The 24,215-nt window shown below is 41.2% G+C and overlaps 1 protein-coding gene across 1 annotated transcript in view; it reads left to right on the forward strand.

Moving 5' to 3' along the window:
* Positions 1 to 23,074, forward strand: part of GRHL3 (grainyhead like transcription factor 3) — a 95,737-nt gene extending 72,663 nt beyond the window's left edge. Inside the window, exons 15-16 of the mRNA XM_078681257.1 lie at positions 1,973 to 2,037; positions 21,650 to 23,074. Of these exons, the coding sequence (XP_078537383.1) occupies positions 1,973 to 2,037; positions 21,650 to 21,764 (180 nt within the window). The 3' untranslated portion in view covers positions 21,765 to 23,074. The remainder of the gene's footprint in view (positions 1 to 1,972; positions 2,038 to 21,649) is intronic.
* The last annotated feature ends 1,141 nt before the right edge of the window (positions 23,075 to 24,215 follow it).

Here is a 24,215-nt window from a genome sequence, read left to right on the forward strand (position 1 = left end):
TCTGCTCCAAGACCTTTGACCTAAACCCCAAACCGATAAAACAGAAAGGCTTGGTGGGGGACTGTTTCGCTAAACAGGTTTATTATCTTGACTCCATCATCTGTAGGCCACATTCTCACAGCAACTAGGTCAGTGTTTAGAGCAAGGTAGTTGTCTGGAGTCTGCTGGTCTGTGGAGTCTATGTGAGGTGAGAGTCTCGACATACGTGTGGATGACCATGTCTACACACAGATGAATCTACGGTAGCAGTTGTGGTGAAATCAGGACCGGACATGGAGTACCGGGCATCGGGCATTTCAACCGGGAGGCTGGAAGGGTGGGAGCTGGTTTTGCCATGATGGGGGCATTGGGGGATGCAATTTTCAATTGAACACCTTAAGATGTCTAAAACCCTTCATACTCGCAAAGGACTTTAAACAGGCAGTTCAAACTCTAGTAGTCCCCAGAGTGGAATATGGGAGTTCCGCTCTCTTCCTAGATCAACAACAGCCCCTCTAAGGGCGACAGTCAACGCAGCCGCCAGATTAATCACAGGCTCCAAAAGAAACTGTCACATCTCCCAGGACCTGCGTCCCCCTAACTGGCTACCCTTTGATGCCAGAATCCACTTGAAAATCACCTGTATAACACACAAGGCACTGCATCACAAAACCCCACGATACCCTGCGGAGAAATTAGTACTATCGGGTGGTAACAGAACCACCAGGGGTTCTTATAACCTGCTACTGAAACTACAACGATTTTCCACGAAGAAAACTTATAACCGCACCTTCTCAGAAATGGCCCCTAGGATTTGAAATGCTTGGCCTCCAAAAACAAGACATACCCCTAACACAGCACTCTTAAAAAAAAAAGAAATCAATTCTCTTGGCCAAATTCACTTGAACTATTGGATGCAGTCATGTAAATATTTGTTATGCTGTAATAGTCAACACTCTCGGACTAATATTTCTATTAGTATTTTGTATGTATATATCTATTTCCTATATTTGATGTAAAGCGCTCTGATACCCGCAAGGATCTTGTTCGCGCTTTATAAAACCTTCAAAATAAAAGAAATAAATATCGGCTCCCAATAATAAAGGCAGTAGTGCATCAGACTTGCATGGCTGGTTGGGTTTCCTCGGACCTCACTTTGTATGTTTTGAACCCTAATGATGTTTTCATATGGTAGTTCAACTGCCATCCCACCAAATTTGCCTCCCCTAAATCGGCATCACTGGAAAAAGCAGATGTCTCTTCAGTGCAATTCAAGGCATTCTATTAGCAAACAAAAACACCAGTCTCCTTCTAGCTGCAACCCATATGACACCAGGCCACTATCGAAAGCACATCTGGAAGGGGGAAATACCAGCCTCGCCATGGTTTTGGGTGCAAGCTAGCAATGCAGAGAGCAGAATACGCAGAAGAATGGTGGGACTGGGACACAGAGGAAGAAACACAGGGGTATGGTGGGACTCAGGACATGATACATAGGGACAGGGCAGGAGACACAGGAATAGGGCAAATTATGAGGCAGAAGAGACACACGGCCATGCTGACACAACAAACGGGACAGGTCAGGCAAATAGAGCAGGCCCCTGTATGGTGACTAGTGCTGTATCAATACATTCTTTGTAGAAAAATAAAAGCAATAAAATCAGTGGCCAGAAAGGAAACGTTGAAATAAACCAAGGACAAAAAGAATCACTAGAAGCAAGAAATAGTTTCTGTCATAGGCTGCTAATTATTGGTAGTTTCCCAACTTTATATATATCATTGTAAATTAGTGCTGTCAAGCCATGCACAGGTATGCCTTACCAGATCTTACATGTGGAAGTCTGATGCCTCTAGGAGCTGGCAATATGCACCCAGAAATGATGTTCACGTGTCAGCAGGGCTAAGACCTTTCCAGTTTATCTGCATACTCTTTGTGTGAAGCACTTTCATTAACATGCTAAAATTTACAATACAGCACTTTCTTCTACTGCAGATTTCAGAAAAATATGGACTGCCAGAAGACAGAATTCACAAAGTGTATAAAAAGTGCAAACGAGGGTGAGTAAATTCCCATTTTTATAAAAAGCAGTCCAAATCGATAAATCAATGCTTAGTTTGTTATTTTTACGTGAAAATACAAGTCCTTGCCATTCAGTCAGTTGTCATCCTTGGGAGACATTACAGTTGACCAGTTTTAAAAAAAGGTACCTGCTTGATGAACAAATGGCGTATGGGATTTTGGACAGGTTATATTGAATACATATAAGAACATTTGCTCCAAGAGACACAATTGGATAACAAAAATCAGTTCTTAGCAGCCACGGTCCATGCAAGTAACAGCGATGGGGCGGGTAAGGGGGATTTCGAGGGACGGTGCAGAGGGAAAATAAAATGCATTATTCATTTTCCCTCGGCATCGTCCCTCGAAATCCCCCCTAACCCGGCCCCACCTCTGATACCTGAAAGGACTGCGGCTGGTTCTTAGAGGCAACTAAAATAAAAAACACGTTCATCAACCACAGTTGAGAAGATGTACTAATACAGATGTCAGCTATTGGATCCTGAGGACACCATTTGTATCCTGCTGGCCAGAATTTCCACCAGAGTTGTTGTTCAAGGCACTACAAAGTTGTAAGTCAGCAGGGCTTCAGTTAAGATCTTTTGGGACATTTTAAGGACATAAACTTTAAAAACAACCACACATGTAAACCAGGAAGTCAGACATTGATGAATTTCAGAACATCATGGCTAGCTGTGGAGTCTTTGGCCATGATTACAAGGGCCAAGCTATCACAGCAAGGAATATTGTTATGCTATAGAAGGTATTTGATGCCAAAAGGATAGGTATGGAAGTATTTAGGTCTTCATAAAACTGAACAAATTATATATTTTTTTGGCAAGGACTTTCAATCGTTTTTTCTCCTGAACAATTAACGAAGCAATTATTTCCAGAAAAAACTATATTAAAACTCCTTAATTGCTACGTATTCTCGTATTTAATTAACTTATAGAAGAGTGTGAATATTGTAACATTTAAGTGTTAGTTACACATTTTCTAGTGAAATAGAGAAGTTACATTGCATGCTTTTTCTTTGGCTCCTGGTGGCTGCAGCAGGGGAATTGTGGCTGGCAGGTTACTGTCCACCCACAGAGTGCGGAAGTTTGCCTTGTGCCACAAATCCTTATGGTGGAGTGAGTTTCCCATCGATTGGTGCCCCACAGACCCTGTTACTCATGCAAATGCTTTCCGCACATTTGTAATCGGTTTCCCTGCATACCATGAGCTCACCAAAGCTACAAAAAATGTGATTGCTAGACTAGTCATTTATCCTCTCCTCAAATATTCCTATGCCTCTTCTCAAAGTCTCGGGTCAAAACATAGCAACACGAGTACTTACCAGAGGCACTGACAGGTGGGATAGTGTCCTCGAACAGAAAACCTGCATTTAATGTGGCCTTAGCAGCCTGTATTGTGTAATGTCTCTCAAAGGATAATGTACTGATCCCTTGGGCTTTAGGGGATTTTATTGGAATCTTATTAATAGTCAATGTATCTCACCTAAAGCCGTAAAGTGCTGGTATGTTCTCAAAATACATTAATGCGGAAACTCACAGGTGGCTATCTCACCCCCAAATATGTGAGGGATTGAGTAGGTTGGCCTACGAAAATCCCTTTGACCTTTGCAAAGGCGGTCAGGTAAGTTTGACGGCCGTTTAGCTGGTATGTAAGTAAACAGGTTCCCAATCTATCATGGCCGCAGGATGTCTCTTTAATGGCACCTGGGTTGCTTTTCCAAAATAATGTTCCCACTTTTCTTGTTCACGTATTGCAAACGCTCCTCTTTGGAAACGCAAAAAAAATCTGCAAAGACAACTTTTTAAAGTTATTTATCATATTTTCATCACAAAAACATAAAACAAGCAGTGACATAAAACCATTAAAATGCAATGCACTGCAAATTGATTCATGAGATTTTTTTCCCTCTTTTTCTTGTTATATTTTCTTTTTCTTTCCACAATGTTACTGTTGAACGGGTTTTTATAACGTTGATCGATACTTTCAGGGGTTCATTTTTTAAAGAATTGTTCCTTAAAAAGAAGGGATGAATAATTTGACTATTTTCATTCTTTGTAAGCATTATATGAAAAGATACAATACAAAATTATATTCATTTTAAACATTACATAACTTTTCGCCACCATACTATCAGTTGTCTGCTTCGGAGTAGACATTCTTCTTCAGTGTTATGAGATTTACTCCCAGAAAAACTCATAGTTTACTCCTGCATTAATTTATCTTTATATCCAGATTCTTTATCATTCTCATTTACCGAATAGTTATTCACATGACTAAAATGATGCTGTGTGCATTAAAATAAATAACAGATATTGTTTTCAGTCTTAATGGCAGTTTACTTTGGTGTCTTAACTTCAGTGGTAACACCACATTAAAACCCTCTGCAGGCTGTGAGTCCTTTGATGTGTGGTTGCGGAGGAGGCCACCTTCGCACAAAGGCCAGGGTATGGACTTCCGCCAAGGATCCTTCAGAAAGAGTGCCCTGTTGTCTCTTAACTGGAAAGCAACAGACGGCACAGCATGCACTGCTTCCCATCATCCTTTGCGAGAAGAGCTAAAAAATAAAATAACCGATTGTCGTGATAGACCGAGGCTCAGCTCGATGACAGTGAGAGGTAGGCTGAATCATAAGGAAAAGAGCGGATTGGATGACAGACCGCCTCTGTAAAAGCTCCCAGGTGGGTGCACAGCCAGTTGGGGGCCAGGCTTTATTTGACATGCGACTGTCTCCGCCCCAGTCCTACCAAGCCTCCAGAGGCACAAGCCTGTTGTGTACTTTTTCCCACTTCCAAGTAGATCCGTCAGCCTTTGAGGTTCTTTGGCATCCAAGCACGCAGCTGTGCACAATCTAAAAGGGTTATCCGGGAAGGATGTCCTAATAAGTCTCAAATCCCAAGCAGACAATATCAAACTAAGCCATTTTGGGATACCTAATGCAATTGTCAGGGATGCAGGACTGAGTAAAGAGAACTGTCTTTTTCCTCTGCTTTGATGGGTTTAAGGCACTCTCCTGGACCTGCGTGTGCTGCCAAAGCGCGTGGGCACAATGTAGTGGAGCTGACGGCTGCACCACAGCTGCGTGGGCTCGAGAGGCCCTGGGCAGAATGGGTGCCTGCCAAAACGAAATTAAAGCAAGGACATCAATAGCAGGCAAGTCGCGGCTTTGCCTGCACACGCCAAGAGCCGGTGTCCTTTGGAGAACTTTTGCTTTTGTGTCCCCGCTCCTGCACAATGCTGTCCATTCACCTCACAGTGAAGGGTTCCAAAAATGTGGTATTTCTCACACATGGTTGTCAGCTGCCAGACCGCTTATGCTATCAGTGCTGTTGTGAACTTTTAGGCACGTTCTTACCTTTTTTCTACACACCTTTAAGGCTCGTCATCCTTCAACCCCCCACTCAACCATTTTAAATAGCGCTTTGAGTGTGCGCTGTCTCACATCAAGCCGCTTTCTTGCCAGTTTGGCCATCATTATTCATTGTAACTGTGGCACTCTGCAGCTTTAACAAGTACCCTGTGTTGCCTGGGCAACGAGGCCTGTTTAGGGTGCATACAATTTGTCAGGTTACCTAACCACTTAGTACTATACCCTTCCTGCCTTTTACTAACACAGTGCCTGAGATCATCCTCTAGGAACCTTCTCACTAATCAACAACCAAAGCCAACAAACATAGGCAAAGCCAACTAGTTTTACCTTGACAAGACTGCAATGTTTCATGTTTATTGATTTATTTTTGCAAACACACAATAGACTTTAAAAGTAATAAAAAGTAACAATACAGGTGAATAATGGCGGGTTGCATACATTTGCAAAACAACAAGTGCAAAATAACCCATTGCAAAAATGACTTTGGAAAAAAGTGTAGTAGCCTAGGGATTAAAGTGGATTATTTTTTAGGTGGATGTGTACATGGCAACATGCCATCCTCACATTGAAGAGATCCAATGGCTGAAGTGGACTGACCCTTCGACCCATGCTGTATGCAGAAGCAAGATGCAAGGGCTGAAAATGACATACACAGATGAACTCAGTATAATATCCTATTTACTATCATTTCTAAGTGTGGGGAAGGACCATGATATACAAGAGGTAAAGCTTGAGTGAATCATGATACCCCCTCCACTCCCTCTACAACGGTGATAAATAGCATATTAAACTCTGTCCATCTGCAAGCATGGTTTATGCCAAGGCATTTTTTTCATGTGTGTTTGTTTTAACAAAATGTATTTAACCAAAACCAGGATGCAAGGGGTTCATGTGCAGCAAGGTAAAATCACATTGAAGAAACCTAGTGACTTTTAGTAGAGTTGCTTTTCTGTGTAAAATAATTGCTACTTGTAGCCTGTGAGGCAGTAAAAAGTATTTTTCTTCTGTCAGTTTTGCTGTACTGTGGTAATAAACTCGAATTAGACCTTTGCACTGTGTTAATAAATATGCAAATGTGTGTTTATTAGGAAAGTTGCTCTAAATAACATATTATGGGGCCAATTTTAACTGCTGTATGGCGCATATATGTATATAAATATATATATATATTTTTTTCACTGGAAAAGGTTAAAGTAATGTTATAGTTAGTTGAATTTGTCAATGAAAACATTAACGTTTTGAACAAAAACAAACACATAAATTCACCAGTTATAGTTAGCAGCACTAATTATAATTTGCGCCCTCGCCAGGACCTCACATATTACATTACTCATGACATGTTCTATGACATCATTTATGTAATTACTGATGGCATCTCAAATTACATTATTAATAACATCATCCAATGAGTGTCCTAGTTTCTTTTAAAATGTATGTAGTGGTGGGTAAGTACCATATTACTTGTCTACTTAATTTTTTTAAACATGGGTCCAGCTAATGGATGAAAGTGTTTACAAAACACATCTGCTCCTAATGCACCATAGGTGTGTAGAGGCATTCAATACATTACAAATCTTAGTATTAGTAATGTATTAGTATCTTGCTGGGGGATGAAGTCCCCTTGGACCCTGATGGTCCTTGAAGGCCAAGAATCCCTTATGTTACCACCAGTAAGTCCCACACAGCGGGACTGCTGAGACCTCGTTGGAGGCCCCGCCCTGTTTCCCAACCTCTCTGCAAACGCTCCTCCTGCCGTATTGCTGGTTGGGGGATGACGTTACCTTGGCTGCTGAGGGTAATTGGGTGCTCAGAATCCCTATTGTTACCACCAGTAAGTCTGGCACAACAGGATTGATGAAACCCCTTTCTCAACCAATCTGCAAATGGGCCTCCTGGTGCACTACTGGTTGGGGTTATGAAGTCTCCTTGGCTGCTGAGGGTCGCTGGGGAACAAGAACCCCCATTGTTACCACATAGTAAGTCCAACGCAGCAGGAATACTGAGATCTTATCAGAGGTCCCACCCTCTTACTCAACCACTCTGCAAACATGCCTCTTGGCATTACTGGTTGGAGAATGAAGTCCCCTTTGTTATTGCAGAGCAGAGTTTACCACCCACCCCTAAAATAAAGGTGAGAAACAAGCAGAAAGAGGCAAAATAAAGGTGGGAAATGAGCAGAAAGAGACAAAATAGAGGTCAGAAACCAGCAGCAAGAGCCAAAAATAAAGGTGAGAAGTAGACACCCATACAGTCACTCACAGACCCACACATCCACTCACATACCCACAAACCCATTCACACACCCACTCAGAGACCCATGCAGCCACTCACACACCCACTCACCTACCAACACGGCCACTAACACACCCACTCTCAAAGCGTACAGGTCATAGTTAGGAAATAAAATGTTTTAAAAGTTGAAATTCACTGAAAAAACCAAAGGTTACAGTGACGTTATAGTTAGGCTCAGATTTCACTCATACCAAACCAGTGAAATTCAGCAGTTATAGTTTCCTCAGATAACTATAACTTACGCCTCCGCAATGCACTGCTTATGACCTCACATATTATATAGCTCATGACATGGTCATTGTCATCACTGTTGATATCATTGATGACATCTCAAATAACATCACTGATGACATAATCTCCAGAACCACTCACACACCCACTCACACCCCTATACAACCTCTCATGCACCCACTCACATACCCACATGACCACTCACATACTCATTCAAAGACCCATACAACCACTGACACAAACACTCACTAACTCATACAGCCACTCACAAAACCACTCACTTACCCATACAGCCATGCACACAGCCACGCACACAGCCACTCACACACCCATACAGCCACTTACGCACCCACAAAACCACTCGCTCACCCACTCACACACCCATACAGCCACTCACATACTCACTAATGCAGCCATACAACTACTCACATACCCATTCACATACCCACACAGCCACTGACACAGCTACTCACTCACCAGCCACTCACACAGCCACTCACTCACCCATACAGCTACTAACAGAGCTGCTCATTCACCCATACAGCCACTCACACATCCATTCACTCATCCACAAAGCTGCATACATACCAAATTCACACATCATTACAATAATTCATGCGTACACTCCATCATCTATACAGCCACTCACACAAATACTTTCTGAGCAAAACAGCCACTCACACACCCCTCACCTACCCATACCCCCCAGTAAAACAGCCACTCACTTACCCATATATCCACTTACAAACCCAGTCACTCAACCATAGTCATTCACCCATAGTCCCTCAGTCACCACAGTCACTGATACAGCCACTCACACACACACCCTTGCAGCCAATCACTCTGTCCCACACTCACCCATACAGCTACTCACATACTATCTTATTCACCCATACAGCCACTCAGACATCCACTCTCACACTGATACAGACAGTCATAGTGCCATTCAGGTGATATATATTAGAAACAGTATAACTCATTAGTGTTACAAAAAGAATAGTAATGTATCTAATGCAGTAGCTTAGTATATATTTTTAACTCTCAGAAACGTTTATGAAAAACACTCACTGGATGATGTCATAACGCATGTCATTTGAGATGTCATCAGTTATGTCATCAGTGATGTCACTGACCATGTCATGAGTGATGTAATATGTGAGGTAATAAGCAGTGCATTGTGGTGCACAAGTTATAGTTAGCTCAGGTAAGTATGCCCACTGAATTTCGCTGGTTATGTGTGAGTGATATCTGAGTCTAACTATAGCGTCCATGTAACCTTTGTTTTTTCAGTGAATGTACAAATATATCATGTTACAAGTGTGAAGAATCCACAGTCTTAAATATCCTACACTTAAAATTCCTCTGAATTTCTAAAACATTGTAAACTTAGACAAAAATATACCTTTACCTTTGTGAATCGGGTCCTAAGGTTCTCATTTCTAAAGCAATATTTTGATTTTGACGTCTGATATTAGTAAAGTATGTGTGCTCTAGGATTTAAAGAACTCTGTGGGCAAGAGTCTGGAGTAATGACAAAGACAGCCTACTGACACATCACCCTTACCCTATAATGTATAATGTAGACATATCTTGATGATGATGTATATATATATATATATATATATATATATATATACATATATATACATATATATGTGTGTGTGTGTGTGTGTATATGTTTGTATATATCAAGATATATATTACCTACTGGCGGTCGCCAGTAGGTATATATAGTTAGGATTTTTTCTCTATGGGTTTTTTGAAAATTCTATGTCTAATAACTTTGGCGTTTGTGGACAGAATTGGCTGAAATTTTCAGGAAAATGGCACATTTTGTTTCTGAGCAGCCCTTGAAAATTTGGGGGGGGTTCGTCCAGTGGGGGCCGAGAAAAAAGGGGGGTCCCAAAACGTGTTTTTAACATTGAGTTTTCCATAGGGCGGTTGGCCTCACTTTTAGCCCGAACGGCTGAATGGATTTGCACGAAACTTGGCAAAATTGTAGGGACTGGTAGCCCGATGTGCCTTTTGTAGGTCTCAATATATGTGCTCCAGTGGATTTTGAGAAATTAACGTTTAAAAAAAGATATATATCTGTAACAGCGGACCGGGCAGCGCACTGGTTCGCGGACTTTTCGCGCAACGGAGCTTTGTGAAGCGAAGCTGATTGGTTCTCCGGCGTCTGTCAACATTCCAAACAGTCCGTAGCGGCCGCCATCTTGTCTCTCGGTAGGATCGAGAGACAAGAGGAGGTCAAAACAAAGGGGGAAATAACTATAAAGGGGCATAGTAGATCCTCGCTGACCCCCTAGGTTTGATGTGGAGGTTTTAAAAGGGCCCCGCGGGGCAAAAAAAAATAATAATAATAATAATTGAACGGCTGAATGGATTTGCACGAAACTTGGCAAAATATTAGGGACTGGTAGCCCGATGTGCCTTTGCTAGGTCTCAATATATGTGCTCCAGTGGATTTTGAGAAATTAACGTTCAAAAAAAGATATATATCTGTAACAGCGCTCCGCTTCGCGTAACGGAGGTTTGCGAAGCTGATTGGTCATTCTGTCACTGGGCTATAGTTGGGCTACATCTGGCTGATATTTGGGCTACATTTGTTTTTTTGTGTGTCTGGCAGCCATCTTTGGGCTACATTGGGCTACATTGGGCTTCATTGGGCTACATTCGGCTAATTAGCAAATAGCTCATCGCAAACTAGGAATGGTAAAGAATCGCTATTTATTCCTTAAAGTTCGCTATTTAGGAAATGCAAATAACTTTGATGATACATATGGCGGTTCATCTCTAACAAGATAAGAAGCATAGGGATACATTTATGATGACTGGCGCATCACCAGGGATGTGTTAGTCATTCTGTGCCGCTGTTCCGTCACCTATGGTGTGCTGCATTTACAATGCGGCGCATCATGGGGCAAAAACAGCACAGATGCGTGATGTATCTGTGCCGTAAAGGTGGCGCATTGCTGGAGTTGTATCGCAAGTGTGATGAAGCTCCAGCAAGGGTCGGGGGTGCCCCTGTCGCAGGGTTTCTGTTCTCACACAGAACTGTGGACAGAGGATTGGAACCTCGGCGAATGCATTGCTGGAGTTGTATCGCAAGTGTGATGAAGCTCCAGCAAGGGTCGGGATTGCCCCTGTCGCAGGGTTTCTGTTCTCACACAGAACTGTGGACAGAGGATTGGAACCTCGGCGAATTAGGGTGTCCCAAAACTCACGTTAGTAATCAAAAACTCCTTAGCAAGCTAGGTACAGTGTCACATTGGATATAACAAACTCTCAATGTTTAGACAATCCAGAATATGAACTTATAGTACCTCAGGATACGTGGAACTCATGAACAGTCGGTCGTTATAGATTTCTTAGAAACCAGAACATGGAGTTAAGAAGAACAGATGTGTATTTGAAATGTTTATTTACTAATGCCGTCTTCTCAGGCGTAGTACCTTAGATAATAAAAGTACACATATTATCAGTAGCAAAATTACCAGCATAGTTACTAGTACATAAAAAGTGAATGGTGATAGTATGTTAACATGCTGTAAATGAATAAGAGTTAGCAACACTTATAAGCAGCCGCGGGCCGTGGAGGGAGTTACGGTGAGGCAGGGAGGCGGGGAGGGGGAGAAGCAGGGTGGAGAATACAAGTACACATATTATCAGTAGCAAAATTACCAGCATAGTTACTAGTACATAAAAAGCGAATGGTGACAGTATGTTAACATGCTGTAAATGAATAAGAGTTAGCAACACTTATAAGCAGCCGCGGGCCGTGGAGGGAGTTACGGTGGGGCAGGGAGGCGGGGAGGGGGAGGGGCAAGGTAGAGAGGGCTCCACCCTGCTTCTCCCCCTCCCCGCCTCCCTGCCCCATCGTAACTCCCTCCACGGCCCGCGGCTGCTTATATCTCACCCTCCCTAATACACATATTATATTATTTGCTAAGAAGGTCTCTTTGTGTTGGTTTAGGGCGTGCCCATACTTTAGTGTCTTAGATTTGAAGGAATCACATCAGCATACACCAGCTCTCTCTTCATGTGAACCGCATCAACTGTTGTGTATGTGTGTTCGGCAAAGCAATATAAAACCCGCCTCATGCCCAGAATTGGCAGAAGTTGCACTTATGTTATGAGTATGAAGTCGTGGAGATCAGACCTCATAACAATTCTGTATCGTGTTGTTCTTGAAACTTTAGCACTCGCTGTACAGATATAGTTTAACAAGTAAAGCAGATAGTAGACCAATAACATATTATTCTCATGTAAACCACGATGAACTACTAGGTGGAAAGCTAAAGCAACAACTAAGTGTCGTGTGCAGAAGTTGCAAAAAAGGAAAAATGGCGTTTAAACCGGTAATGAGCCCATGCTAACTTAACACGGTGTAAAGATATCCAGGACCTAGATGACACCTCCTCATGATCCGGAAACGAACTGAATAAGATAATAGAAGTGCCATCTCATGAGAGCAGATTGCAAGTTTATATGTGGACGGTCCGCAAGGTAAAGCATTAAAAACTAGGAAAATTTAATGCTAAAGAAAAATAAAACAGCCAAGTACTTTATCGAGTCTTAAGCCAATAGGCAAGGTAAATAATAAAAACTTGACAAATAAGTCAATGAATTGTCAATGAAATGCTAGTACTCAGCATATCAAACATGAAAAAGGTCTATGACATAACTGTGTATGCAAAATAAGCTGCAACAGCCTCCAATAGGAAGTCACCGTCTTCATCCGAAAACAGTTCAGCCATCCAATTTAAAAGCGGAAAAGAACATACGTGCTCTCCCAGCACCGGATCCTCTATCACCATCAGAGGACAGCTCGGTGGGTTTTCAAGAAAGCTCTGTTCCAAGAAAGACTGTGCTGCCGCCAGTAAATTCCAGGGACCAAGTAGTCCATGCATCAATGCCACAGCCATAATCCTTTCGCCAGGACAAACCAACTCGTGAGTAATGATAGGAGTCATCAGCTGATTAAAGTCGACGTCAGGAGAAACCGGTCCGCAGAGACACAAATCAATGGCCCAATCGAAATCACAGGTCAGGCAGTGAAATACAGGCTGGACACAGGTGAAGTAGGAGAACCGAAAAGATAATCCATATGCCGTGCTTAATATCGCCAACGGCATTGTGCCATAATATTCTAGCATGCGATTGCGGAACAGTGTCAGCAGCTGCAGGGTCGGAGGTTGCATAGGAGGGACATCCATATTTAAAAATGTAAAAAAGCACAAGAGCGTCCGCTGGTAATGCAAGTAAAAATGCCAATCTACGAACCAGAGTGCAGAAAATACAATGAAAGGAAGCAGGGATGACTCCAAAGATTTTCTCAAATGAAGTCACGAGACCACTGGTAACAACTTTAAAAAAGTGTGCCAGGGACTTTGTGGAGGATGCGTTAAAGATAGTCGGAAACATGTTGCTGAAATTGAAAGGCAAATCTTAATTGAAAAGGGTGTGCACCTCTGTATGGGTGTTCGCTATGTGAAGTACGAAAGTTTCACGGGCCGAACTCAAGGCCACCTCTCTCTGAGACAAAAGAGCTCTTATTCTTGCCATGCCGTTGAAACGTGTCCCAAGGTTGGTATTTGTGGCCAGATTGAAAACTCCCTATGTTCATGTGTGGGAGGAAATAGAACATTTCTGCAGCAAATAACCCGTTCACTTACTGTTACGATAAAAGGAATACTTTTAATTAACTCAGAACAATCTTCATTATTGAGCATCAAATAACTACCATTTTCCAACAACTTGAACGTGGGGATGATAGCAGGAACTGGCGTGCCTTGCAACACGCAAGCCATATTTGGTCGGTGTTTGTTGCATGAACCGTGTAACTGTATGTGCCTACACATTAGTGAATGATCTGGCGTCTCAGTGCATTCCTCTCCATTCAGATAAACTTCTTGATCATCTTTGAAACATCTGTATGTGTATGGAAGCGACCAGACCTCATGAAGAAAAGCACTACCTAAAGGTTCATAACGACCTATTGGTATATATTTCATACAATTTGAAAACTTATATAAAGCAAAAGGCAGCGTTATTAAACCGTGGATAAGGCATGTTGCCAAAAAACCCGCAATCCTCTGCTGATGATGTCTCTGAGCATGTCATGAATGATGTAATATGTGACATCATCAGCAGTGGATTACGTGTAATGGTATCTCTAGTTTACTCCCTTATAGCTGTGTTTCTTTTAACATAAGTGTCTGTTTCCTTCCCTTATACTTACTGTTTTTGGTTCGCTTCCGGTTCGCGTACCGGCGAGCGAACTAGGAAGCGAACTAAGAGAAATAGAGGTTGGCACAGTTCCAAATATTGTACCAATTTTTTAATAACGGGGAGGTAGTTCTGAAAAGAACTTTTTTTTTTATTTTTCTGAACATTTTTTTACTGTTTTTGAATTTTTCGGAACAGTTTTATATTTTTTGGGGTTTTTCTTGGAGGGGGCAATGAAAACGATTCATTGTAAAGGGCTCAACAGGAGCAACAAAACAAAAAAAAGAAGTATTTATTATTTTGGGCGTTTCGGACAAACTTGCATATGATAGTCAATAGCTCTGTTGATCAGAGTGATGCTTTTTTCTCCGTAGGAAATGAATCCATCGCAAAATGCGCAGATGTGTTTTACATCACCAAATCTCATTTGTATATTTGGCACCATCTCCCTGCCCTCTGGTCCCGTTACTTCCGGTACAACAGATCTTCTGGCCATAATAGGGAGATTATCTAGGTCGTTCCGAAACTGTGCAGCACTGTAGTTGTTAGGATGCCACCTAGTCATATGGCGATGCATTGTGTAGTTTCCGAAACTGTATTTTTTGTCGGTCCCTCTGGACAGTCTATCTTGACATATAAGGCAAGTTACGTATCTTGCATTTACTTTTTTCTGACCTTTGGGAATTTTAAAAAATTGCCAAATGAAGTTTTCTTTCCGGTGAGACGTCCTGGGCTGCTCAGGCAAAAACTGCCTCTCTTCCTGCTCGTCCTCCTGTTCCTCTTCTTCTTCTTCTTGTTGAATTACAACTTGAGCAGGTGGTCCACTCTTCCTTGGATGTGGTGGAGGTGGTGGGGAAGCACCAGCTGAAGCTACTAAAGAAGCCATTGCTCAGTGATCACAAAGGGTCTTTCTCTCACAATGATGAAAGTCAGAGTGAGGAAAGAAGGAGGGATTTTCATCATTTGGGAAAAACAAGAGTTCTCAACCAATCAAAAGTGTTCATTTTAGATTATATGACCTAGTCTTACATCATTAGGAAACCAAAAGTGAAATGAACCAATGAAAAGTGTTATTACCAAGTCACATGACTTGCTGTGTTTACGTTAAGCGCTTTGCAGGGCCTCCCGGTTTGCTTCCAGAAACCTGCGCTTTGCGACTCGCTTCGCGTACCAGTTCGCTAACGTAGCACGTCATATGACGTATCACGCGACAACGTGAAACGTCATGCGGACGGGAGGCGTCACGATGTTGTTTTCTAACGCGGCACTTGCGGTAAAGAAACGTTTACCGGCTCGCGGTCTATTTCGCGGCATCAAGGTCAGCTAACGGGAAGCTTCCCGATTCGCGAAGCGGGAACGAAGAAAAAAAAATATTTAAAAAAAAAATTATTCATAAACATATAAAATATATTTTTGGATTTAAAGAAGAATACATTTTACAGCTACAGATATTAGCTTTTAAAAAACCAATGAAATTCGCAGAAAAATCCATAGGTTATATACCATACATAGTTAGGAATTAGCATTTACAAAACCTTGAAAATTCACTGAAAAAACCATAGGTTATAGACCATATATAGTTAGGAATTAGCATTTAGAAAACCTTATTTTACTCACACAAAACCATTGAAATTCCATATATAGTTAGTTGCACTAACTATATATCGCGCACCCGCAATCCACTGCTGATGATGTCACATATTACATCATTCATGACATGGTCAGTGACATCACTGATGACATCACTGATGACATCTCAAATTACATCACGGATGACATCACTGATGACAACATCCAGTGACTGTGTGTTTCTGTAAAGTTAAAATATGTCTTACATATTGAAGAATGAGTGGAAGTATAAGTGTCTGGACGAAGGATTTAGTAGGTGCATGACTGAATGTATGAGTGAGTGATTAAATGTGTCTCACTGAGTGCATGGGTTAGTGACTAAACTGTCTTAATTTGTGCATCATTATGTCTGTTGTTCTGTAAACTGCAGCATGTGTTGATCAGTAGCTATATGAGTAACTATATGGGTTATTGATTGATTGCCCAAGTATTTGCATGGGAGACTGAGTGTGTGTGTGGCTGGCTGGGAGGTGTGTGACTCTGTGCAGATCAATGTGTACTTGTATCAATGATTGTATAAGAGACTAAGTATGTGTTAGTATATGGTTGAAAACGTAAGGTGCTCTATGTTTAACTGTATAGATTAGAAAATGGAAGTGTGATTGATTCTTTACAGGACTGACTAGGTGTGTGAGTAACTCCATGGATGAGTGGCAGAGTGTGAGTGTCTGTATAGGTGTATGAGTGCATATGATAGTGTTGTAAAGATGATTGATTGTATGTATGAATGATTGTATGGGTGAATGAGTGAATGTGTGTGTAGACGTAGGAATCAGTGAGTGCGTATGTAGTAACTAGTATTGGTGTGTCAATGGTTTCAAAAATTATACTCTGTATTTAACACTGAGTGTAACAGAGGTTATATTAAAATGTGAGGAGATGCATTGTATTGTCACATGAATGATATCATCAGTGATGTGGTCATTGATGTCAAATGAGATATCATCAGTGATGTCATCCGTGATGTCATTTGAGATGTCATCAGTGATGTCATCAGTGATGTCACTGACCATGTCATGAATGATGTAATATGTGACATCATCAGCAGTGGATTGCGGGTGCGCGATATATAGTTAGTGCAACTAACTATATATGGAATTTCAATGGTTTTGTGTGAGTAAAATAAGGTTTTCTAAATGCTAATTCCTAACTATATATGGTCTATAACCTATGGTTTTTTCAGTGAATTTTCAAGGTTTTGTAAATGCTAATTCCTAACTATATATGGTCTATAACCTATGTTTTTTTCTGTGAATATATATATATATATATATATATATATATATATATATATATATATATATATATATATATGTGTGTGTGTGTGTGTATATATCAAGATATATATGTATATATCAAGATATATGTGTACATATCAGGATATGTCTACATTATAGGGTAAGGGTGATTTAATATGTATAGGAAATAGCATGATAACCACACATAATGTCTCACATAATGTAAAGAACATAAATACATATATGAAGAATCAATGACAAAGATAACAAATGAATAGGGACATTTTATGTCACTTGTCTGTAGATCACAAGTCAGTCTTTTCGCCAGAGGGAGCTTGGATATAGAGAAATCCGGAGATTTCCCTATAAGTCGGTGCCCCTAAGAGGCCGCTAGAACTGGGGCGTGGTCAGTCAAATGCCAGGCCATTGTGACCCTACCATGTGCACGCACTATGTCGCTCACAAAGCCTGAAAAGCTTTACCTTGAATGCTATTTAAACATTTGTTCTGCTGAAAGACTAGTAAGACCTGTGCAAATAGACAAGGTGTGTGCCCTGTGCAGGACGCTCTCGCTTTCATAGCAATCGGAGACAGTGTGCGGCCAAGCCCATTGTGCTGTCCAAACGGAATTACTATTTGGGCCAGAAGGAAAAATTGAGACTAACTGTGGGTGTATCATTTAAAGAGATGTAATTGCTATTTTCAACACTGATTTCTTAAGTACCAGGATGAATCATCTAGCACGCCAATTCACTCCCTTAATTTGAGGTGGAGGAATTCCAGGAAATGGCAAAGTTTATTTTCATAAATCCTACACAGAAAGTCTTCTGGGTGAAGGCCGATATGATCGGCTTTGCGCGCATGGATGACTGCATGATGGATTAGTCGGCCATTGTGTGCTGTTGGCGTAGGCCCAATTTCTGCTCTTTCTTTTCAAGTAAAATGAGACAAGTGAATTCAAATGACGGCAGGTCACGCATTGTGCAGGGCTGTTGCTTCAGGTGACAATGCACTCATAGCAAACAGCGGCTCTAATAGCCGTCCATGAGCCCCTGCCAGCAGGTGTTAGCGGGTGCTCAAAATGGCGACCATTGAGTTAGATTAGCTACATTCGGCGCCTCCTCCTCTTTGTTACCTTTGAACATAAGGTAAGGAGATCTGTGGAGGCCACAGATATTTCTATGCTTGCCTGAAATACTAGCGCCTACGCAGTCTAAGTCTGAAAAAAGCATAATGGCTAGTGAAGCTAGTCATTCGAGGTTTCATAGAATAGCATCTTATTTCAATACTATGGTTCCTACCTTCGAGGGCAATATAAAATATATCTCAGTTATTATCCAATTAAAAGTGGATTAGCTGGGGTGCACGTAAGTAACATGCCAAGCTAGTCATCATGCAGATTGCATGGTTGTCAAGATTTGACACCTTGCTTCCTGCACCCATTGTGTGCCAACACACATTGTGGGCCTGATGAGGTAAGGTTTAGCTGGCATGTTGGTTCAGCAAGTAAAGGTCGTTCTGTATACCTCTAGTGTGTTTCCTTTGTTGAATTCTTCAAGGCCAACAGACACTTTCTTCCTACAATGGTTGATATATCGAGTACCATTAAACTGAATAAAAGTAACACTAGGTTACAAATTACAAATCGAGTATACTTTACCTAATTGCACCATAACTAGGTGCACTCCACAGACACTGAAGACTCTTAACGTCAGGACTCATTGCTAGTAGACATGGTTGAAGGATGCACGGCTTAGTTTAGGGGAGGTTTGGGGTTATTCGGGTCAGATGTTTGTTTGCTGGGAGTAGTGATGGGTGTGATGGCAATTCAGGGCTGGGCTACTGGACTGGAATTGGCTCGATCGGAGATTCAGTGGGTGTTTCATTGAAGTGCAGAATGGAGTGGGGTTCTGTGGGCCTCCGCTGTACAAAGTCTTGACTTCACTGTTTGAAACTAATAAAAAATGTGTTGCAAAAAAAATGAAAACTAGGTGCTCTCCAGGTACACTGGTGCAGTGCGGCAGATTCGAAAAAAATGTGCTATCCTCAACGCAAAAATTCTGGCATTTCGTAAGGAGAGCTCATCAATGAATGACAGAGCTGCTGTTTGAAACAATACCTCTGTCTTTGACTGGAGTCTGGCTGGCCTCTGTTTGAAGAGAGGGAAAGGCATCACGGCAGATTGTGCACTGTATCATCCCTGCATGCTGACTTTTTTGCAGTCGTCTTCCACCCATATATATTGTTAAAAACATCAAGGGCCTGATTCTCAAAGGTAAACTTACACTTTTGTCTAAATTTACAATTTTTTGCAATCCACAGAGGAATTTTGTGAAAAGTATCTTTCCAACTGTCTATCTTTTTATGTGCAGAGTCCACACCACGAGTGCAGAGAATCCACAGTCCTGTAGATACTGCACTCAAAATTCCTTTGTGAATTGCAAACAAATCATAAACTTACACAAAATTATAAATTCACATTTGTGAATCGGGTCATAAGTGTCTCAATTCTAAATAAATATTTTAATTTTGACATCTGGTATTAGTAAAGCACATGTGCTCTCGGATTTAAAGGGCTTGTGAGGCAAGAGTCTGGAGTAATGACCCTAACCCTATAATGTAGACATATCTTGATCCATTAAGCTGCTACATATGTTGAACTGCTTAGATCAAAAAGAGCCCAACACCGTGAAACTGAATCACTCTCGAGTACTTTGTAATCACAGGGCCTAGTTCATGAACAGTATTAGAGAATTGATCAGATCATGGAGCAATGCATACAGAAAGATAGAGTTTCCTGTAAGGGATGTACATAACGGGATAATACCCCAACTTCCAGTGGCATCATCTCCACACCAGTGCTCTTTCTCACCCCTGATGCTCTTATCCCATCTTCAGGACTTTAAATAGAACATGTAGCCTAAGCTGTTCCATGCTGGTGTTATATCAATGTGTAATGGTTATAGTATTGACTTGCAAAATATCTACACCACAATATCGACTACCAGCCGTGATCTGTGCAGGTAATAGCGGTGGGGATGTGTGGGGGGTATTTCGAGGGACGATGGTGAGGGAAAATTACTTAATTTAACTTTTCCTCGGCATCGTCCCTTGAAATTCACCCTACGCCGCCCCGCTGCTGTTACCTGCACGGACCGCGGCTGTCGACTACCACCACATCATCAAGGTAAGTTGATGTAGAATTACGAAAAGTAAATTGGTGCCTCCCTATATTTAATGACCTACATAGTGGTAGTCAGTAGAGTAAAGTCAGTATTTGTGTAAGTCGATAGTAAAACCCTTGTACGTCCAACTTCTGTGCCCTTTTGTAAAATAGTCTTTTTTTCCCAACTCCTTCATTTTACCTGACACAAGTCTTCATCAAAAAAGTAATCCCCGTTGCTCATTGTTTCTAATAATAATAATAATAAAAAAATAGCCAGATTTTTAAAGATGGCTGCTTAGATACACAACCGCTGCTCATGATTTCAGTCTTGTTACAGTTGGTTCCTATCAACTTGGTTCATCCTCATAGCACATGCAGAGGCATTTGCTGCGGAGCAGATTTCGTGACCGGATTGATTATCTTCAGCTGACCGGAAGGCAGTTGCATTTTAGAGGTTTTGTTCTTCCATTACAAAATAATCGTGACTTGTGCGATATGGGAGTACATTTTTGATCCCAGCGCCTAACAGGCGCCATTGAGGCGCAGTTTGAGGTTTTCAACTGTTGAACCTCATAAAGAACACAAGCAATCACTGTTCCTTTGGCCTCGTCCTGTGGAGGCTGATTTAATTTCAGAGACTGAAACGCGTCCGTGTCGACGATATGACTGTGGAGGAGTCCTTATTGAATACTGCATAAGTTATTGTTTTGTGACACAAGAGAGCGATAGGATAAGGGTTGTTTTGCCTCTGCGGACACATCATTTGGCTACCTCCAAGTGGACTGCCTTAAATAAATGGGCAGACACTAATGCGATAAACAATTTTCAAGGTATTAGTAACACTACGCTGTTTATATTAGGATTTATGTTGTGTATATATTTTGCCTTATGTACATTTGCATGTCTTTATATATTTAATGTTATTTTGATCTGAAGACCGGTTCCATCATGTATGTGTGCCCTACATCAAATTAGGTGATACATGTCCAATAGGATTGAAAGACTAAGGTGAGGGTAATTGATTGTTCCCTTTACTTATTGTTCACTTATATATGATCGCATCCAGAAGAACCGGCAAATGCTGGAGGCCGATTACGCTAGCATCACTTTTTTATGGTGTCATCCACGTGTGAGGGAATTGGTTGGGGAAAGGTGGTAAAAAAGCTGGGTCCTAAGAAACATAGATAAAACGGAAGAGGGCTCACACACATCTCTCACTGAGAATGGGGTTTTGGGGAGATAGTTCAAATTTCTTAAAAACCAACAGACAATTGCAGAATGGGAATGTTATCAACTGAGTTGTACTGAGTCTCTCTTTTCAATATGTAAAAAGATACATTTCAGTAGAATAAGTACTTAACTTTTCCAAAACATCACCTAAAAATAACTACAATTTTAAATCCCCACCTTCTAAGCCCTGTATCATTTTTTTCTTTTAGAATTCTCGTCAATATGGATAACAACATCATCCAACATTATAGCAACCACATGGCCTTTCTGCTTGACATGATGGAGCTGGAGGGAAAAATACAGATCACGCTAAAGGAGCTTTAATGACGCACCGGCTGCATTTTTGGACCTCTTAACACAAACTCTGCCAGCTGTGGATGAAAGGCAAAATTGGAACGGGCTAAAACCTCCGACGCCAGAAAACCTCAGCCTTTTGCTTTCATGCACTCCCACAGGCACGGTGCCACCCAAAGACATAATGGAAGTATTCTGAAGCCGCGTTAACAAAGTGACTGTGGAAAAGCACACATGCAAAGTTTGCATCGCTGGAGCGCATGTTGAATTTTTATGTATCTTTTTTTTTATACATTTTGTAAAGGCGAGCTGTTTATGAACTTTTGACTGTTCTGGTGAAACCTATAAAGCAGTCGTGAAAGCGGATGCGGAGAAACCTCCCATTGAACCTTGATAACTGAATACCTTTGTTCCAGTGTTTATTTTGGCCCAGCAGACTGTGGTTTACCAACTGCGCATGCGCTCAGCCTCCTCATCCCGGCTATTGAGTCTCAAGATGTTCTCCCCATGATGGGCACTTTGAAAAGTCTAAAGAGGGACCGCTTTCACGAACTACAAGCATTGAGCGCAAAGAGTTAAAACAGAAACTGCGAATTAGCATTCTAAAACTAGTGGCATAGCAACCGCTCGGATGGGGTCAGAGGGGACGTGTCTCAAAAGCTATGGTGTCCCATCCGAGCCATTCTTTCGCACATTATAACCACAAAGCTCATCCATGTTTGGCTGGAATCTGCCATGGTTTCATGTGTTGCATTTCAGGAAAGCAACATACTGCTTTGTTTTCACACAACCTTTGCCATATGTTCAAAAAGTATGACACAACGTGCCTAATGAGTGTCGCCATTGGGTCGCGTTTTTGACCACAGAAACCTAATGTAATGTGTTTACACAGGTATCCTGAAGGATGGTCCAGTAGGTTGTGTGACCCGGAAGTGCATAATCCAGCAAGAAGGGAACATAGGTGTCAGTCAACGCTAAATGCATATTGCAGGGCCTCTTGGCCTGTGATAGCCTGTGAAAGCTCTTAAGGGCACTTGCAACCCTCCTATATTGCACAGAAAAGGCCGACATGATCAACTGGCTGTTACATTCCCGCCATCCTAACAGACTACAGGTTTTTTGCAACACTGTTTGATACATTTCTAAGCATCAAATTATTTTCTGTGTTTTATGTTTGTGTTATGTGTGCTTCTTTTTTATGTTTTCCGAAAAAACGCTGCATTTATGTCATTTCAAAAATACGATTTTCAACTATGATATTGTTTTCTATTTCAACCAATATTTTTGTATATTATGTAAACTTGTTCTGTAATAAAGGGTATAATATGAAACAGAGAAAATTGCACTTCCATATTGTTATTTAAAAAGGTGGGGTAGTTTACTTCTAATAATGTCCGCAGCACTTAAGATAAGTGCTAACTCTCTGAGCACAACCTTTAGAAAACGAAAAATGTTTTATGGATAATTGGCAATCAAATTCAATTCCATATTGTAGTACATTACTTCTTTATTTATTCATTGTTGTTTGTCACATGAATAATTTCATATTCCACGTTATACTCTTGGTGAATTCATCGTCACCCAATGCATTTCGGACCAGTGGTCCTTCATCAGGGGCGTTCTGCAAATAAATATAAACATGATGTATGTCTGATCCCTTAAGAAATGCATAATATATATGAATCACAACATCACTTGAAACTGTCTAATAAGTTTGTGCATAAGTAAAAAGAACATAAGTTTGTGCATCAATGGAAAGAACCGAACACAAAATATCTAGTAACTGAAAACGAGCACAATGGTTACTATAATCATTCAAGGCTGTTCAAAAGGTGAACCTTCATGAGGATATAGCGTGCTGGTGGAAAGGTCACTCGAGCAAACAATAATGTGCACATCCGGGAAAAGTGCAGGTGTTGTAAAACGGATTGTGAGAAATGTGATATAACTATCGTTTTCAGTGATTATTAAAACGCTAAGCGAGCATTGACTACTCTAAATGGCGTAACCAGCCGGTTGGCGCAATGTCTAGTCAATCACTTCCCAGTGTTCGTAATAAATGTACTACAATTCAAAATGGCAAAAAATGCTTAAATTATAGGTGCATGAGGTTATCTGCGTTGAGTAAATGCAGGGCTTACCGATAGTATGGCGTGGACTCGCGCGTCTGTTTCATAGGTTTGAAGCCGTGTGTGTGTGTGAGTATATACGGAAGTTCACTCTTCTAAAACCATGCGTATAGAAGGAGGACACAATTTGGATGGCCGAATTTGGCGGCCATATTGTAATGGTGAATAACAAAATAATACGTGATAAAACGGAACAATGCATGTGTGTCATGGTTATCCTAAAAACATAATTAAATGCACAATAAAGACAGTCGACCTAGTGATAATATGAAACTTCCAAAAAAATATACTGATAGGCTCTGATTACAAATAACATAAAAATTCCATGCGATCATTTAAACCAAAAGGTTTG

The sequence above is a fragment of the Lissotriton helveticus genome, chromosome 3_1 (genome assembly GCF_964261635.1).
Source record: "Lissotriton helveticus chromosome 3_1, aLisHel1.1, whole genome shotgun sequence".
NCBI classification, from domain to species: domain Eukaryota; kingdom Metazoa; phylum Chordata; class Amphibia; order Caudata; family Salamandridae; genus Lissotriton; species Lissotriton helveticus.